General features: G+C 40.0%; 1 protein-coding gene across 1 annotated transcript; it reads right to left on the bottom strand.

The window, feature by feature from the left end:
• Positions 1-11,061: 11,061 nt before the first annotated feature.
• On the bottom strand, positions 11,062-20,050 carry antxr2b (ANTXR cell adhesion molecule 2b). Its single transcript, XM_035776725.2, has 17 exons — positions 19,488-20,050; positions 19,167-19,238; positions 18,539-18,610; positions 18,234-18,315; positions 18,040-18,144; positions 17,867-17,935; positions 17,255-17,335; positions 17,104-17,164; positions 16,890-16,985; positions 16,369-16,438; positions 15,606-15,684; positions 15,328-15,423; positions 15,126-15,185; positions 14,929-15,024; positions 13,464-13,643; positions 13,278-13,358; positions 11,062-11,483 (listed from the first exon to the last, which is right to left on the bottom strand). Exons 1-17 carry the CDS (start codon positions 19,610-19,612, stop codon positions 11,445-11,447), a joined length of 1,464 nt encoding a protein of 487 aa, XP_035632618.1. The 5' UTR covers positions 19,613-20,050; the 3' UTR covers positions 11,062-11,444.
• Between the last annotated feature and the right edge of the window lie 386 nt (positions 20,051-20,436).

Raw genomic sequence — 20,436 nt, 5'->3', positions numbered from 1 at the left:
AAGAAAACAGTTATGCAATTTTGATCTTAAACACGAGTTACAATATGACTTTGTACAGTATGCATATGTAACTTTGATAAAGGAGGTTAGAGATCTGAGGTATTGTGATTTATCACCATTTTTATTTACTTTCTTGTAGGTATGATTATTCTCCCATAGGCGTCTACTGTTCTACATTGGCCTAGATTCAATGAGGAATATCCGTGTTATAGCGCGAATGACATTTAAATGTAATTTCCGATTGAGCAGACATATGCCATGTTGACCGTGAATGTGGTCTCAAAGAATATGGGAATGTTGCCTTTACATCGTGATAGCGGACAAAATGTGATTGGATTGAATCTGGCTCTTTGTTTTAGGTGTGATATTGTCCCATAGGGTTTTCTCCAAAAGAACATCCGATTCAGGTTAGGTCCAAGACTCGCATATGGTATAAAATAAAATCCAACAGACTGTCGTGGGAAAGAGATGTTTTTTGTCATTATCTCAGGCAAAGCTGTCTAATCTGGAGATTTACTGTCTGTGTTGGGAGTATCTGACAGCTCAAACCCATTCTTACCAACTTCTAATTAGTGGCTGTAGGAAGAGAACAATGGCTGTAGATTATAATCCCTCAATTTGCGCTGGCAGGTCAGATTATAGAATGGGATTAGAGAAAATATCATCCTCCCATCCCAAAACTAGGTTATATTCTGGAAGGCATTTAATGGCATGGAGAAAACAAGAGGCTATGGTCAACTGTACTGTAGCTACAAATTAAAGTCAATTATCATGTCAAGGCAAATGATTTCATCATATTCTCTTGACAAATTCAGTGCCGTTTTATGTTGAAAGAGGATTATTTTTTTGTTCATGAGCATGGCCTTATTTCTATTACAGCATGTTGGATGACTGTCATTCCTATTCCATTCATCCAGTTCAATGTAACATCGATAGGTTTAGGCTACTACATGATACTCAAATTTTCCCTATACCCATCTTGAGTTTGCAACAACCGAGCCTATGAATGACAGTTTACAATGTAGGTGCACACAGGTCAAGATACATTTTTTAGATGACAGACAGTGACACATGGACAGACAGAGACACATTCAATAACGCCTTGCACACTCATGCCTGCATCTAGCTTATCTAGAGTGTAATCATAAATCCAACAGTTGGGCCTCCTGGGTGGCGCAGTGGTTAAGGGCGCTGTACTTCAGCGCCAGCTGTGCCACCAGAGACTCTGGGTTCGCGCAATTGCCCTAGGGTCGTCCGGGTTAGGCCGGTAGGGATATCCTTGTCTCATCGCGCACCAGCGACTCCTGTGGCGGGCCGGGCGCAGTGCGAGCTAACCAAGGTTGCCAGGTGCACGGTGTTTCCTCCGACACATTGGTGCAGCTGGCTTCCAGGTTGGATGCGCGCTGTGTTAAGAAGCAGTGCGGCTTGGTTGGGTTGTGTATCGGAGGACGCATGACTTTCAACCTTCGTCTCTCCCGAGCCCGTACGGGAGTTGTAGCGATGAGACAAGATAGTTGCTACTAAACAATTGGATACCACGAAATTGGGGAGAAGGGGTAAAATTCAACAAAAAAAATGAAAACGAGAGTTTCTATTGGACAAATCCAGGTATTTTCTATCCCTGTTTCGTTTGCATCCATTTAAGAAATGTTTTTCAACAGAATGCATCTCTTCTCCTCTCACGTTTTCCCTTCATTTGTGGACTTTAATGAACAACGCATCAGCTGTATGTGACCAGGCGAGAAAACTTTTCCAAGCCAAACCATGTCATAACTGCTACACACAGCCTAAGTAACATCCTAGTCAACATAGCTAACAGAACTAACACGTTAGTAAACCCACTACAATCATGCAGTAATGTTACAGTGTATAGTCAGTCAGCAGTTACAGCAGCAGGCCGGTGGCAATAAATAAATTAAACCAAACGCTTACCTTGACTTGGAAGAGTTCCAGTGTTGTGTTGGATAGTCATAGCCAGCTAGCTAACATAGCAAAACCTGTCTGATCAGGATGAACAATATCTGGTAAAACCTTTTTTTATTCTATGTGCTATGCATTTCACCAGGATTTTCACATCACAACATTGAAGTGTAAGAGGCCTCCAGTTTTTTTAAATGGACTGGATCTTTATACTTCACACCTGGGACCTGTTAAGTAGTAATGAAATTAGACTTTCTTGTTGAGTATCTGAAAGTCTACCATTTTTATAGGAGTAATTAAAACACGCTAATAATGGATCTTTGAGTACATCAAAAAGGTCTGATATCCCTCTACTGGTATACTGTCAAGCCCTGGTGTTTTTCCAGACTGAAATTATTTAGCCTCAAAAGGTTCCTCTTCTGTAAATTGGCCTTAAAACAGGTATTTTTGTAAATGTATTAATTTTACATTATTATTATTATTATTAATAGGAAATAAATCCTTACAGTTAACATCATTCAGTGGAAATGGAGGAGACTGAAAAGAAAACATGCTAAAAATATTTTGTGAATCATGGATGACTTCATCATTTGTAACGAGTTCCTGTAAATTATTTTTGGTTACATTTCTATGTTGAAGATTCAAGAAAATAAAAAGTCCCTCCAATTTGCTTTATTTTTTAATACATTACACTTGATCGTTCTTGAATAAAGTACCTCCATTTCTTTTTGTTTTTCCACTAACCTATTTTGTGCCTCTATAGTACAGTCTCCACTACCATCTACCTGCGCTATTACTTCCTCTATTTCTGTAATAACGGAGCTGTGAATCGGGAGGCAGTTGCAGGTGAAACGTTTAATATAACAACAAAACCAGAAACGAGACAATTCCATGTGGCTATTCACCGGTACACAAGAATAATACCAACTGGTGAGAAAACATAAGTGACTGACATATAAAGGGGAAAAAATTATCAAGGTAATGAAGTCCAGTTGTGAATCATAATGATGAACAGGTAATGATGAGTGTCAGGTGTGCGTAATGATGAATCCCAGGACCGGTGGTTAGTATTCTGGCGACATCGTACACCGGAGGGGAGAAGCAGGAGAAGATGTGCCAATTTCCTTTATTAGTCTAATCTTTTTTGACCCAAACTGCTTTTGTTTTAATGATAAGCTACAACATCTAGGCTACATAGAGTTTATTCTCTTAACTTCAGATACCTTTTTTAAAAGTCTGTTCCAACGTGTACAGGTGGATTCCCCCTGGCACCAGAACTGGCCAGTGCTGGTAACCAATGTTCCCTCAATCAGCCCACAGAAAGAAGTACGAGATTGAACGAGATCCCGATCCACTGGTCGATCTCCGGCAGGCCCAGAGAGCAAATCAAGTGCACGATTAGGCCTACTGCTGGCCAAGGGGATGGCTCAGATGACCCTGTCTGCAGTTACGTAGCAGGCATAAACGAAAGCTACAACAAAGTTGATACTGTGAGATTTCAAAACGTTTAAAACCATGACTAGAGAAAGAGAGAGTCTGTCAACGAATATAGCAGAGTTGCTGTTTTTTCATGAGTAAGTACATGTTTAATGGAGTTCCATTAATTAAGTTCTTACTCAGCACTGTCAATATTTTGTATTCAACACCTTTTATAAGCCATAAAATGTACATTCTTCCTATTTCCACCCAGTGCTACAACAAGCGCTGCAGCATTAATGAATAAGTCGGAAAGTGAATCTATAGGTTTTTGTTGTTATTATTAGCTGCCTGGTTCTTTTTTTAAATCAAGGAATATTTCACTTTCTCTGTTCATAGGAGAAACAACATGAATTTGTGCAGGAGGTAGAAATAATGCAGTGTGACTCGAGTTGCCATCAACTGGAACACGGTGTCCTTTTTTGGTCAGTGTCAGTGGAGGAAAGGGAGAGCGGAGGAATGTTGAAAGTCTGTCTGCTTCGCTTTCCCTCTGCTGAGACGGACCATCAGATGCAGGCAGCATCAGTCCAGTAAAATAAAAAGCAATTATTTAAATGTATGCTCACTCAGCTGTGCTTCACAATTAATTCAACAATAGATCTATTACCAGTGTGATAATATAGCCTACCTCAAATTTTGAAATATTTTAAAATTGTCTGAACAATGCATTGGCATAGCAATGGTCTATTACCATTGCATTGTCTATTATGTAATAGACCATTGCATTGTCTATTGCATAATAGACAATGCAATGGTATATTATGCAAATAGACCATTGCCATATATGGATATGTGCCATTTATTTTGAACTGGACTGTGTTTACAGCATGAGCAGCCGTGAATAGATGTGCTTGTTCTGAGATCAAAGTGAGAGCTGCATGTGGCCACAAGTGCACATTTTGTTCATATCCTTTGCTAGTTATTAGCCCAGTTATAGATCATTTGTAGTCAGCAATAGGGGAGTGATTGCTTCCTACAAGAGAAAAAACATATCATTTCTAGACATCTTTAAAAAGTAAGTCACGTAAAAGAGCTTTTTTGTCTTAAAGAGGCAGTGTTGTATTTTGAGACAGGCTTGAATAAGCTAAGTAGCCAATAGGCAGAGGGTAGCATAATTTGTCTGATTATCTGTAATAATAGTATGGGAACAATAATGCATTTTATTTTGTAAAGTGGTTTCTTGCATCAAACAACATTTTCAGTCACCTCTTTGTCTAAAGGACAAGTGGATAAACAGATTAATGTCAAGCCATGCATGTTTTCGTCTAAAGTTTCATGAAATGTAGGCCTACATTGAACACCACACATTGGCTGTTACCGTAGGCTGAATGATAGAACAGCTATTTCCATGTTAAAAATGTTATGGGATGAATTTTCTCCATTGCTTTTGAAGCCACTCTGGTTGGCCTACATTTTGAACAGATAGCCACATTAGCCTATATGGTCCTTCTGTAGCACAGTTGGTAGAGCATGGCGCTTGTAACGCCAGGATAGTGGGTTCGATTCCCGGGACCACCCATACGTAGAATGTATGCACACATGACTGTAAGTCGCTTTGGATAAAAGCGTCTGCTAAATGGCATTTTTATTTATTTTATTTATTTATTATTATTATTTTTTTTAAACTGTAACTTAAAGTGGGTACAACCTCAGTGTTCACAAATTTTCACAACATTCAAGTTTGCACTCAGCAGACCTGGAACTTGCTCAGTGACTAATAAAATTAGAGGGAACATTGCTGGTAAGTCCCCAGTTCAATGTAATGGGTGCTCTCTTGTAATTTTAGGAGTTTATGGGGCATTTTGGAACATCAGACTTTGGAACAGTTTTAAGGCTGAAAAGATGAAATGGGCACACAACTGAGTAAAGGTATTTGTATTTATTATGGATCCCCATTAGCTGCTGCCAAGTAGCAGCAGCTACTCTTCCTGAGGTCCAGGTATTGCATGGCAATAAGGTTTCACTACTATCTAACCAGTGTTGGGGAAGTTACTCTGAAAACATAGTTTACCAAGCTACCAGTAACTTCACACTGGGTCTTTCTACCGCAAAAAGCACAAGAAAGAAGATTGGCATCCACCTTCTCCGATGGTTTGGAAATCGTTTCTGTAGTTGGTAACAGATACGGTTAGCATTCCTGAAACATTATTTTGTTGAAATATAATTTGATCTCTGAGAAATTAAAGGTAATTGATTGTACACAAATTGTCCATTTTAATCTATAGGATTTAGATAACGTTCAATGAGTATAGTACCCAACATCCGATTTGGACCAAACGTCTTCCTACTGATGAGTACGACGTGAGGAATCATAGCCCTTGGTCAGGACTCTCAGTTCCATTAAATTACACATAACGGTCATTGGATGAAGGTGTCTTCTATATGGGGGAGTTTGGTCAGGAGCCCCGTCTGAACATGAACAGGCATCACTTGCGGTACGGTTTTGGAAGCATAAGGACCTTATCCTTCATATCAGCGAGAAATAATTTTCATGAAACAAAAAGGTTAAATTGATACACACCTTTAGAGGGTTTGGGTTCCCACACGGCCATATCTCCATGTTACAGCACGTGTTTACGGGAAACAGATGGACCGCCTGTGCTTGATAGCTATTTAGCATGCTCCAAACACGTGTGTCGCAGAAGAAGGTCGCTGGAAACGTGTTGTCACTGACAAATATTGCCCGCTGCAATTGTGATGAAGCAGGTTAAAACAGTGTACAGTAAGTTGTGTACAGGAAGTTTTTGTAATTATTTTTATGTGATATGAAAGTAAAGGGCTTTATGTCTCTAGAACCGTATCGCAATGGAGAATCGATTCACGTTTAGGTAGATGGAGTATTTGGCTGTTTAGGCTGCCAGTCTACCTCTGAAAATAATATATAAGGTTCTTGGACCTTAAGGAGTAAGGTAGGCTCCTTAAGAGTACACCTTGGGGTAGAGAAATATCAAAAACATTGTAAAAAGCCATCAATGGACACACCACACACCATGCCAATCCCACACCAACAACCAGTATGTTTTCTGTATGTTTGACAAGTAGTATGAAGCTGTGGCTTTGAGTATTGCTTCTCCATACTATGTAATGTATTCCCTGTGAATCTGGTGATGCTTTTTTCACCCTGTTCAGAGAAATTAGTCAACAAAGTCGTTTGCATTATCTACCATAATGTAGTTTGAAAGTACCATGTTCTGGCCACTAGATGTCACTGGTCATGCTGTTCAACATGTTTTCACTTTGTCATTATGGGGTATTGTGTGTAGATGGGTGGGAGAGAAAAAATATTATTTAATCAATTTTGAAATCAGGCTGTAACACAACAAAATGTGTAATGAGTCTAGTGGTATACATACTTCCTGAAGGCACTGTAAGCTACACTAAAGCTAACCTTAAGAAAAATATGGTTTTCTTAACTAAACTTAATTTGAAAAGTAGTTCACTACATCCAAACTACTTAGTGAAAAATTATCATATCTAAATCTGAAATGCCAGACTACAAATTCCAGAACAGATGACTGAGTCAGATATGAACAGAATGTGTAATTTAGCCTGTTAAACATAACTACTGAGAATTAGGCACACAAAAAGTGTTTCAAATTTGGTTGAAATACCACCAAGCTACTGCAAAATGTAATTGAATTACTAGTTGAACTACATGTTGTTCACTACTTCCCAACACTGAATCTAATGCCCAGAATATAGGTTTTATTCTAGGTCATCAAGCTACTCCAGATAGCAATGATAGTGTGATACACACAAAATGCTTTTACTGAAATGTCACGCGAGGCACTTATACTACAGTTGGCCAATAGGGGGCAGTGAGACATGTTTTCTTCGCACTGGGATTATATGCGATTCTGCACCTGTGTGTTATAATTGAGAGAACCTTTGAAAGGGAAGTAACGTTCTCCTGTTTCATAGGTCAGTAAAAGTGCAAAAATACACTGAATACCACAATATTGTTTTGTGACTTGCCTGTTGAAGTGAATGTAATGGTTTTGAACAATATAGTAATTGTATAACTTGGTACTAGACAGAAAACGCATGTCTAATGTAAAATGAAATGGCGGTGCATCCCTTTGTTCTAGACAACAACGAACTCCTGAACATTTTTTAAAGTCACTCCTGATAATGTATTAAGGGTTTAGATAATTTAATGTTGTAACTGTGATGTTTAAGAACTTTAATTGTTGTACTTTAAATGTTAGAAAAGCGGTTAGCATTTGGCTAGCTGCGGTTAGCGTTTGCTAGCTCGGGTCAGATGGTTGCTAGCTTCGGTTATCGCTATGCTAGCTTGTTCAAACATTTTGCAATAATTAGCATTCATGTCAGTTGAAATAGTCTTGTCTTTCTATTAGCCCTTACACTGGGTGAATGCTTTTTTTTAGCATGGGTATAAAGTAAACTTCTATTGAGTTATACCAGTCTTTAAAGGCTTTCATGTTTTGGAGTCTCCTATGGGGCTATAGTGGGGAACAGTCAACTACCGTAAACTCGTAAATCTCCTTGGTCCCACAATTGCCCTTATTTTAGCGCCCCCGAAACCTAATACTTCCAGATCAACTTTAATGTCAATACCATTGTAAAGCACAATTTCTCCCCGTTCCAACCAAAGCAATTACATGACCTAAACGCTGCACTTTTTTGCATAATTCAAGCAGGCAATGAGCCCCGTAAAATGGCGGGTGGGGAAGCGAAACTAATGCGTGATAGTGAGAAGGAGAGATGTCGTGTGGGAAAATTGCTTTTTTTTCATTCGATCTGTCCAACTTATCACCTCTAAAATGTAAATAAAACACTATAAAGCATTTATATAATGTGTCATTTACATACCTATTTGAAGGTTTGTGCCGGATTTGAATCGGGTTTTTAGGGCGGTGCTAAAGTGATCTTAGAAGTAAACAGCGGCTTTGAGAATGACTAGGTATCCATCCCCCTGTCACTGTCCATTTCTTGTATTTAAAGGATGATAGAAGTGCTACACCTGGTGGAGAGAGATTGTAAGACATAAATAGTTGCTTCATGCGTGCTGTACGTTATGACATAACACGTCAAGATGTAACGGAGGGTCGGTTTTTTCAACTTTTCTCCAATACTATAGAGCCAATTACCATGTCGATCAACGCTTGAATAGAAACCAAGTTCACACCCCCAATGTTGACGTCAACACAGTCGCTACAATCCCATTAGTTTTCTTTGTAGCCTCGTTTGAATGTTGCGGTTGCTCACATTTGTATGGAATGGTGAGTTTACGTTACATAATTATAACCTAAATAGGTGAATTAAAGTTGAGTAAATGTGTTTTGGGTATAAATGTAAAGAATTTGAGGATTTAGAATGTAATATTTTTGATGTGTACATTTATGTATGTTTGATATGTGAATGAACTAATATGTCAGGGATTTATGAGACATTTTTAAATACACTTTGAAGAAATCATTGAAATACGATGAAAAGACAGTTTTCACTTGAGAGAATGTTGAATAAAATACTTGAGAACCTTTGAAAGAGAAGCCATGTACTCCTGTTTCATAATTTATCCTGTGTTACATGAACTATTTTCTGCTGCACCAGTCCTAAAACTGGGAACTGTAACAATAGCAAAGACTAACAAGAGGATCTGAAACTATGACTAATACAATTAGCAAGTCAACATGCTTTGTGTAATAGCTAGTTTATTGGATAAAATCAGATCTAAGTGATTGATCAAAACATATGCATTCCTCTCATAACACGAAATGGAACTTGAAATTTAGCCGGGCATGCTAGCTGCCGATAGCTTTCATGCTAGAATGCAGAATTAATCATGCAGAGATAAAATGTCCTTTTGTTGCATGCTACGAGGTGTCAACAACAGTACATAGTCCTTACTTTGTGATCTAGCAAGCTTTTTGTTCATAATATAAATTAATGACACTACTTACACTGCTCAGCTAGCTAGTCCATTAACAAAACAAAAAATGCTCGGCCTCTTCTTGAAATGTTTTATTGGCAGACTACATCCAAAAAGGTGTATTGCCGCCACCTACTGGGTAGGGTAAAACTGAGAATTTAACAAAAAAAGATATGTTAATAATTTAAATGAAACAAAAGTCAATGTACTCCTTCACTTGGTCAAATGTACTCAGATCCTTAAACAGGCTCTGGGGCCTGAGAGGGGAAGCATCTTCAGACAGTATTCTACAAAGTTTCTGCTGTGAAATCCAGGAGATCCCAGAACCTTTTAGCCGCTTTCACAATTTCCAATTTCTTAGATGTTTTGTTCGTTTGTCCTGTACAATGAATCACTTGCCCAATAAACAAAACAAAATCAACCTTCACAATTAGTATTTCATGAACTCTCAACTGACTGACATCCACAGACTGTTGGACATCATCCACTGCCATAGCTTCATCATCTGCTCGCTGCTTTGACAATTTTCACAGCTTCTGCATAGGACACCTCAACAGCCCTGATCGTTCCTACTTTGACCTCCTCCACCCTAACAGGGCACTACAGGAACAATTGCAACACAGTGCATCCTCACTGATTCAAACATGGCCAAACATTTTACATTTATGACATTGAAGTGGCTTTTGTACATAATCCCGCACCACATATCTCATATATCCCAGCTTTATACAGGTCAGGAGAACTTCTTCATTAAACATCAATAACACAAGTCTTTCCCCCTTCTTTTCCATTCACAGTGCGGGTTGAGTGACATAAATCAACTATTCTTGACATGTTCATCTTAAACTATGAAGCCTCCATTTCCATATGAAACCGGTACCCTACTCCGAAAATCATAACATTCTACTTCCACAAACGTGTTTCCCAAAAAAACATCCTTTCTCATGAATCGCACTCCAACAAGGAATGGTGCATTATCATTCATTTACAACTGTAGGCCTTTTACAATAGCTCCATTCTTATGTTCCAGTATTCCACTATCTTCACTCGGGCCAACAGAATCAAGCATTACTTCTGCCATTGCTCTCCCACCTCCCTGGCGGATTTCCATGCACTATCAAAAACGCCGGTCTGAAATTACCACCAAGCTATAGGAAATTACAATTAGCCCTGTGACACGTGCCCAAAGAACCCCTCTGCACTTCAGAAACTGCCTGAATAAACTAGGAGTTCATGAACAGCAGTTAAAGACTGCTGGGTCCAAAGATCTGCTGAAAAACTTTTTGTTGTGGCCCATATGTAAATGATAAATTATAGAAATGACCCAGATAGGCAAATGAATCATAGCATAGACTAATGATGGCGAAAATGTCGATACAAAGTAGCTGATGAAAATGTAGGAGGAGTTTAATTGTTTAATATTAAAATGTGCAAATTTTACATCATGTAAAATCAATTATTTTTGTTTTGGCATAGGATTTTGTCCATAGATGTCTTGAGATCATTTTATGATATTCAAATAAACAATGTATCAAATTATAATTGTCTTTAGTCTTTCCCCCTAAAAATCTCTAGAAAATACAATTCTGATCTGACATTCTCTCTTGAATTTTAAAAATATTTTTTATGTATAATAACCATTAGATCAAGGGAGTAGATAAACAATGTAATATAATCACATTGTTTAACATAAATTAGATTAGCCTGTAGTTTTGGAATAATATTAACCCATTGTAGTTTTAGTTGAAAGTGAAACCCTCAAACTTTTCACAGAATTTTGAAAAAGTATTTATTTACAACACCACATTTGGAACAACAGAGCTTAAATAAAAAAGACAAGCAAAATACACTTCATTCTTGATAAGAAAAGACACAAGAAGGCACTCAATAACACAGTTATCCTCTTACCACATGTTCTTTGATCTACGGTTACATTAAATGAAACCGTGAAATGAGGATTGTATAGCAAGTAAGCAAGCTAACATTATTGAATGCTGCCAAGCACGTTTGTTTTATCCAAAGACAAACCTGGATAAATAAATCTGACATAAAAACAAACAATAAGTCCAAAGAGCGGCACATTGATGATGTTTAGGCATGTGGTCCATAGCCCTGTTCTCTCCATAGCCTCATAGTCCAAAGATTACTGTTTGACCTAATGACTGGGAACTCGGGTGAAATTCATACAGCGCCCCTGAACAAAACAAAAGGCAGTTCCTGTATTATTTACTTATTCCATTTAAACCTTTTACTTTAAGAGGTAAGTTATTGAGAACACATTCTCTTGTACAAATAGCGACCAGTTAGACTTAAATGGATCTACCTTATTCTAGATTTATCTGAAAATATACAGGATAGACCTTCCCTAACATATACTGTATTTCATTACAGTTGTAACACCTCCCCACCCCCACCTCCATATCAGCCTAATTCTCATGAACAATGGTACATGGTATTAAATTGTTCATGCCTCACAGCTTGCCTCTTCCGTAGACGGTGCAGACTGCTCAGACCTGCTCTCCACTGGTATGAAGATTAGAACAAGCAACCATGTCAAACCAGCTCTCCTCAATATTATGCTGGTAGTGTATGTACCCATTAGTCTCCACCATATATGGATTTATGTATCTCAGATAAATTAGGTACATCAGTTACAAAACGAGCTCATAAATGGAGTCACTATATGTGACATAGCATGGAAATTGTTTTGACTACACTGCGTAGAGTTGACATTTACAATAATTGATCATAATTGAACTCAATTGAGGCAGCCGGCTTTGACTGTAATGGGTAAGGAGGAGATGGCGAATGGGCCGGCGAGTTGTCACGACATCATTATTAGCCAATCAAACTAATCAAGCGTAAGAGCATTACTGGCTGAACAGACAGCCACTCCCATTCTGTCAAGAAGCGAGCCACCATCATGAGCCCAGTCAGATAAGAGCAGGTACCAGCACCCCTAAAACCATCCACCAGAAATCACAGCTAATATATCATCAAATACGTTTTAGGGAGTGTTTGCTTAAAACAGCAGACAATTGTGTACCTATGCCTTGATTCATAGGCTATATTGACAATTTATCCAAGAAATAGAACATTTATCAAATTCAGTACAGCAATTTACAACAGTAAATTCACATTAACACCAATTACAGAGGGTACCCACCCCCACCTTTCTTAGTAAAAAGATAATCGCCAGCGTCCCCCACCTCTGTTAATGAGAGGGCAATGTACGCCCTGTCCAGCGTCTTAATGAACGCGTAGTGCAGTACACCAACACAGTGTGACAGAGTACACAAACACAGTGTGACAGACAGGGAGGTTATAAGAGGACAGAGGTCATACGCTGTCCCTCGTTTGTTCCATCCCTCCGTCCCCCCCCATCCTCTTTTACATCCAGCCCTGCTCTGCTCGTTATCTTGTAGTGAGCTGTGACATGCCAGAGGCCTCACAGAGAATAATGGTGCTAATAGGCATTAGGGGGTCAGAGTCTCACAAACATAGACATCCATCCCTACTCTCTTCATCATCATCATCTATAGGATCTCTCCATCCCCCATCCCATATGGGTATGGGGGGCAGTTAATGGCTAAAGTACCATCACTCATCTATAAGATCCCTCCATCCCATATGGGTATGGGGAGACAGTTAATGGCTAAAGCTGTCATCTCCTCTCAGTGGACAGAGTGGTAACTGACCTGTCATGTCCTGCCTCTCCCTTACTGCCCCTCATCCCTTCTCCGCTGATGAGCCTGTCTGCTTGGGCCACTAATGAGCTAGACAAAGTTACTAACGTGTGAACTGGGCAACATTTACTAAGCAGAAGAGAGATCGTTAAGTATGTCTCTTTCTCCTTTTCTTTCTTTGTTCATGAGTTTGTTGCAATCGGGGTTAGGGTCAATTCCATTTTCACTCAATTTACGAAAACAATTCAGAAAGTAAACGGGAAGTAAACTGATTGAGTACATTATACAAGGGGGTGCCTTACCCTGTCCTGTGCTGTTGGTCTCAGGACAGCAACTCGATCATACTGTCGCCTGAGTAACGCCACCAGTGCATCAAAACGCCCCTAACAACAAAACAAGTGATGATAAGAGTCAACCTGTTGGTTTAATATACAAAACCAGTTACTGACAGCCATTGTCAATGTGGCTCTGAAAGCATGGTGACTTACCTTGATGGGTGTGTACCATTTGGACTGTTCTGGGATGTGATAAGTAGGGGGTGGTCTCTGAGGCATTGGTTTTCTAATGATAGGCTCTTCCACCTCCTCCTCCACCATTGTGACCACCGCATTCTTGGCTTTCTCGAGCCGTGCACCTTCCTCTGTGGAACCTTTCTCACCCCAACGAACCTAAGACACAGTTTACAGCAGGTCATTTCACATTTTATACAGTTTATATTTGTTTAGCACAAAATAACCATTCAGAACTTTAGAGTAACTAACACCACTCAAAATAAAGTGACGCAGTTTGCTGTCAAGATATAGTACAGCCCAAATAGAAAATTAAGTTCAATGGGGTAATACTCATTCAAACATACACTGTATCACAATTCCAGTGGGTCAGAAGTTTACGTACACTAAGCTGACTGACTTTAAACAGCTTGGAAAATAATGTCATGGCTTTAGAAGCTTCTGATTTAAATAGGCTAATTTAAATAATTTGAGTCAATTGGAGGTGTACCTGTGGCTGTATTTCAAGGCCTACCTTCAAACTCTGTGCCTCTTTGCTTGACATCATGGGAAAATCTAAACAAATCAGCCAAGACCTTAGGAAAAAAAATGTAGACCTCCACAAGTCTGGTTTATCCTTCAGAGCAATTTCCAAACACATGAAGGTACCACGTTCATCTGTACAAACAATAGTATGCAAGTATAATCGTTGTTTGGAGGAAAAGGGAGGTTTGCAAGCCAAAGAACACCATCCCAACCTTGAAGCACGGGGATGGCACCATCATGTTGTGGGGGTGCTTTGCTGCAGGAGGTACTGGTGCACTTCACAAAATAGATGGCATCATAATAATAATAATAATGAGGGGGGAAAATTATGTGGATATATTGAAGCAACATCTCAAGACATCAGTTAAAGCTTGGTCGCAAATGGGTCTTCCAAATAGACAATTACCCCAAGCATACTTCCAAAGTTGTGGCAAAAGGTCTTAAGGACAACAAAGTCAAGGTATTGGAGTGGCCATCACAAAGCCCTGGCCTCAATCCTATAAAAAATTTGTGGGCAGAACTGAAAAAGCGTGTGTGAGCAAGGAAGCCAACAAAAATGACTAAGTTACAACAGCTCTGTCAGGAGGAATGGGCCAAAATTCACCCAAATTTTTGTGGGAAGCTTGTTGAAGGCTACCCAAAACGTTCGACCCAAGTTAAACAATTTAAAGGCAATGCTACCAAATACTAATTGAGTGCATGTAAACTTCTGACCCACTGGGAATGTGATGAAAGAAATAAAAGTTTAAATAAATCATTCTCTACTATTATTCTGACATTTCACATTCTTAAAATAAAGTGCTGATTCTAACTGACCTAAGACGGAATTTTTACTAGGGTTAAATGTCAGGAATTGTGGAAAAACTGAGTTTAAATGTATGTTGCTATGGTGTATGTAAACTTCCAACTTCAACTGTACCTCCATGCGTTTCATTCCTCCGATACCTCTTCCCCCATAGTATGATGCATCCACCATGGGCCACTTCCTCTTGGGTAGAGGGTCCACCTCTGGTTCCTGTAGTGGAGGAGGGAGTTTGGGGCGGTAAAGTTACTCTACAATGGTGTGACGAACACTTGGTACTTCTAAGAACACTTCCATAGAATCTAAGCACTCACAGGTACTGGAGGAGGCGGGAGAGGAGGAGGGGGGCGACGGGGAGGTGGGTCCTTGATCACCTGTAGCATGTACAGTAGAAAACAGTCAGCAGTTATACAACAATGAATTACTATGTACTGACATCTCAATCTACAACTGTATTAACTCATACTCTCTCCCTGCCTTACTACCGGAAAATACAGTCGGTCCTGGAGGACTCACAATAGTGCAGCAGAGCGGCCAGAACCACCACAGCAGAGCCAGAGCCAGCAGCAGGAGTAGAACTAAGATCAGGACCAGCACCACTGTCCCATCAGACTGTAACAGGAGACAATGTAAGACAAAGTCTGTTTCGTGGGCTGCTTTATCAGATGATGTGCGACTTCATATCTAACGCTATATCACAGACTTCCTCAGACTAGACTTTGGTGGACTCTATGTAAGTAGAATGAGGCCGTTTTGTTCTGAGTGTTGGTGTGACCTGTGACACCGATACTCACACAAGTTGTAGCGTAGATAGTGAACGGGCTTGAGATGTAGGACTGCCCGTTGTTCAAGCTGATCAGCACATCTATCGATCTATCGTGAGGGAAAAGAAAATCCAGCACAATTCTATATTATTGCTTCACGCATGTGCGTGTGTGTGTGTGAGAGACAGAAAGAGGGAGGGCGAGAGAGAGAGAGATACTAACAAAGTAGGTCAAACTTCATTTAAGTATCGGTCTGGCAGAACAACTCTTGAAATGCCAAGGCACTGTGTCACAGCAAATAGGCATGCTGGTGGACAGGGTAAAAACTAACACAGGGTCACAATGTCTAACATATCATATCTTCCTCTAAGCCGTTTTAATGATAGTGTGCCAAACCATTTTGGTGTGTCTCACCACTACACATCGGTTCAGCCTATTCGGTCACATTTTATGAAGAAACCAGGCAGTCCCGTAATGGATTAGGGGTGAACAGCTGCCATTCTCCGGTCACCACCAGGCTTTCATTATATTTTTATATCATTTGAGGTTGTTTCCTTTGCTTTTATAAAGCGATGAACACCTGTTACCCATCGAACCCACTACCCATCCTGAATGGAAGTGTGTGTAGTCGCTGACTGTGGAGAGTCTGGGTTGCTGTGTGGTTCAGCTCTCACGGCAACCAACCAACAGCATGACATTCCTTTGATCTGACCAACTGCGTGCGCTCAGTAGCTCACTGGCCATTTATGGATAGAGGAAGTTCGAAGAGGAGAGAACTGAGTGCAGCACTTACTGTCCGACTTCATGCAGCACTGGTGCTGGACACAACAAATAGCCATCCTGCACCACATTGGGCCTCTCATCTGGGGGGGGAGGGGAGAGAGAGAGAGCGCACTGGGTGAGCTCAATGCCCTCTCAGTGAAGAGACTTTGTGTGTTGTGTTCTATATTAAGCAATAAGACAGATACCAGATCCATGTACTCAGCTAGCTGCCTAATGTTCCCTGACCCTACTAAATAAGACACTGTTCTGTTCTCTCTGAAACACAACATTCACTCCACGCCCTCAGTACTTCATTAGCGTGGTTACTTCATGGGGACATTTAGTAGACTAGACATTCTGAGCAACAGGATTGAAGTGCACTGTTGGGTGTACAGCTACAAAACAACGGTGGCATCTGGTAAACAGGAATGAATGTAGTATGAACACGCGCTTGGGGGGGGGGGGTTATTGTCAATCTGCATTCTTACAGTAGGTAGGTGTGTCTTTTGGAATGCAGAATGTGATGCATTATGGAGCTTGGGGTATACTAACTGTATGTCTTCTGGTTGACAGTGAGAACGCAGATCACTCCATCCTGGCTCCTGCCACGGGTAAAGTCATACCCTCTCAGGACGATGTTGAAAGATTCTACAATTTTATAGAGGGGCAGAATGTCAGGATGATTTTCAGGCACAAACAAATAACAGTGTTACCCAATAATAGTATTGGTATCGGTATATCAACAAACTCAAGCTTTGCAACGTACCATTTACGCAAACACTAGTGGGCTCTATCCTGAATATTTCTGTGCAGGACTGCTTCAAAATCTGTGAAAAATATAAACAATGATAACGTTAATGACAAGGTATGTGTCTTAACGTTTATTTTGACATATTGTTGTATGTAATTATTCTGACCGAATTCACAATGCTTTTGAGTGCACGAAATCCAGCCAGCACTGGGAATACTTGGTCTTTGCTGTCTGCAATGTCAACAAGCTGTGGGTACAAGAGGAAAGCATATGATATCACTCAACATCGGAAAGATTGTCTTCCCACATCTACGTACAACATAGCACTCTCTCTCCCACATTGTCTGAACACTACTCTCTCCCTCTGTTTTCTGTACATCTACAAGACAGCATTTTTCTCCCCTCTGTTGATCTTTCCCCGGTCTGGTTTCAAAGGCTGATCTAATGTAATGAAACCATAAGAGGAAGCAGGCTGGCACGATCCAATTAGATGATTAGAGTACAACTAAACTTCCTGTCCAGACTGCTAACGCTCTCTAAGACAGGCAGACGATCAAGTCATAAAACGGGTACGCTCATTTTTCTTCCAATTTTATGGTACCCATTAGTAGCTCCAGTATTGATTCACTTTGGCAGTGTTCAGAGATTTCAATGTAAACAAAATAGTGTATTGCAGTGTGTGTATTTCATGTGTGTGTATTTCATGTGTGCTTTATGCAGCCTTCAATTGATAGAAAGGCGAGAGCACTGCATGAAACAGATCCCTAAAAACACTCACCTGGCTCTCATCAAAGTCTTTCACACCAACACAGTACACTCGAGCACCAAACTCCCTGGCGGTATTTGCCTTCAACAAAGAGAGAGGAAAATAGCTGTGTACCAGTCAGAGGTCAAAGCACTTCCAGCAAGTACTATTTTGTTACTCATCACTGTTTAGTATAATGCTATTACCTCCTTTACGGTCAGTTCATAAGGATAGACTTCCAGTTTCCCATCAGTCAGAGCTATGATAATACTGGATGACCGTGTGACCTGGGCCTTCATCTGCTCTGAGGCCTACATAGGGGAAGCCATGTTTTAATGTACAACAAAAACAGTCCAACAACAATTAAAATAAAGAATAGATTCAAATAGAAAATGCTTACCGACTTCATGCCTTCGTGCATGTATGTTTCACCAGCCGGTCTGATTTTGCTTAACTTTTTCAAGCCTTCATCTATTTCATATCTACAAAGAGATTCTAACTGAGAAATGATGTTAATTGCCTGATGTGTGTGTGTGTGTTTGAGTGTGTGAGAGAGAGAGCAAGAGAAAGAGAGAAATAGAGAGAGGAGGGAGAAAGAGAGGAGAGAAAGGATAGAATGTAAGAGCGAGAGAGAGAGAGAGAGGAGAGGGAAAGAGAGAGAGAGATGCTTAGTACTGTGACAAGTGAGAGTGTGTGTGTCTGTACCTGTCTCCAGTTAGTGGTAGAATCACCTCTGCTCTAGATGAGAAAACTATGTAGGAAACTCTCATCCTAGGACTAAAACAAACCGAAAAACACCAAGGAATGGGATCAAACACCAAAAAGTTACTGGTCATTTTGGATTTAAAAGACTTCACTTACAGTAGGCCAACTTATCCCTCCCTACACCCTTTGGAGCTAACCCTTTTCTCTCCTAAATTACAATTATGCACAGTTGTTACCACAACCAGCTGTTTCAGACAACTGTTCTGGAGTTAAATTTAGTACCCCACTATTAAGTTTTAAAATAATCCCACAAACTGTATCCAAGTGTTCGGTGGAGCTACATTTGATCAAATGCCTATTGGCTACTGCTTGAAAAGGATTTGCCCCACTTTCACATGAGTGTGTTAACTGTGTTAACTACTAACTTGATTCCTCACTGTGTAAATATCCTATGTCCTTGGTAAATCATTATTTGACTTCAAAAGGGGCCCATTCTTCTGTTTCATGATTCAGATTGTAAAGTTAGCCATAGTATTGATGGACAGTGATGTATAGTGTTCAAGACAAGTTGCTCATTTCACCTTGTACACAGAGCTTGGAACCTGAGAGTATGACTTTATTCACTTACCTCACAAAGCGGTTGGTGAGCTGCTCCACAAACTCATAGATCTCTCCCCAGTTATCATGCACACTCCCAGACCTGTAAAGCAGTCAGAAACACTCCCTGAACCAGAACCAAACAACCCCTTACAAGGACTAGACAGACTGAAATAGAACTCGAGTCATTTAAATACTATTTACAGGAGTATTTGACATACAAACGTGATAAGAAAACGCTTGACTAGTGCAATTTGACACCTGATGGATTCTCTGGAATCGTTTTGATTCAAGTTACTTTACCATATCAATTACATCTTGCATTTAGTCTGCAGGCTATAACGTTACTTACCTGTCTAAAACGAAATAAATATCAAAAGCGCCATGGCAAGATGCCTCTTCGGTATTACAAAATAATGTGTTTAGGCCTATGAGAAAGGTAAGCAGGAGTGCAGTCCACTGTCCGTTGATGATCATTGCCTTGATAAAAATAATATTTCCTCATTGAGTTTGCACATCGTACTGTACCACTGACTAGAGTAGACTATCTCACATGCGCTTTCTTCGTCTGGATGAAACAGTACTCGAGACTGATTCCTGATTTTCCAACGATAAAATTGAAAATAAACTAACATGACATTTACGCGACATGTTACTGTGTGTCTTTGTAAATACTATGTATCGTCCTTGCCACTTGTGGGTAACCTATTTAATTTTTGAATTGAGAGAATAAAATGATTTGGGGCGTGTCTCCTATAGAATTGCCGCTGATACTGTGACAGTACCGTTTCATCTGAAGTGAGCATGCGCAAGAGAGTCGAACAAACGCACAAGCGCGCCTTTGAACCCTATTGCACCCTAGTCTCACAGAGTTTCCCAAACTCTTCCCTCCTGCGCGCACGTTTTGGTTTTTAGCTCTAGCGTTACACAATTGATTCAAATAACCAACTCATCGTCAAGCTTTGACGATTAAATCAGCTGTGCAGTGCTAGGGCAAAACCAAAATGTGCACATGGGGGGGACGCGAGGACCGAGTCTGTGAATCCCTGTAACTACACCACCAGCACAGTGGGCGGGGAGACAGCAGGTGACACAATATTTTGTTAAATATGAATATTTATACTATTTCAGTTCGACAACCAAACTTTATTGACATACAATGAATTATAGCCAAAACCATAGACACACGTGGATTTTACTTTTAATTAAGCAGACTGAAAAAAACAACAACATTTTAATAACTTAAATTCGACATTCGGCATTCTGGTGTCCTTGTCATTGTGGACGTGACAAAAAATGTG

The sequence above is a fragment of the Oncorhynchus keta genome, chromosome 9 (genome assembly GCF_023373465.1).
Source record: "Oncorhynchus keta strain PuntledgeMale-10-30-2019 chromosome 9, Oket_V2, whole genome shotgun sequence".
In the NCBI taxonomy this organism is placed as follows: domain Eukaryota; kingdom Metazoa; phylum Chordata; class Actinopteri; order Salmoniformes; family Salmonidae; genus Oncorhynchus; species Oncorhynchus keta.
Note: the sequence above shows the minus strand (reverse complement) of the source record. Positions and strands in the feature narration are given on the sequence as shown.

What these genes read in the sequence shown, in the direction of transcription:
- antxr2b (XM_035776725.2), bottom strand. Translation starts at nt 19,612, where the DNA reads ATGATCATCAACGGACAGTGGACTGCACTCCTGCTTACCTTTCTCATA. An exon ending in TCAAAAGCATTGTGAATTCG is followed by an intron (nt 17,165 to 17,254) that starts GTCAGAATAATT and finishes TATTTTTCACAG; the next exon opens with ATTTTGAAGCAGTCCTGCAC. An exon ending in GACCAACAGCACAGGACAGG is followed by an intron (nt 11,484 to 13,277) that starts GTAAGGCACCCC and finishes TGTTTTGTTCAG; the next exon opens with GGGCGCTGTATGAATTTCAC.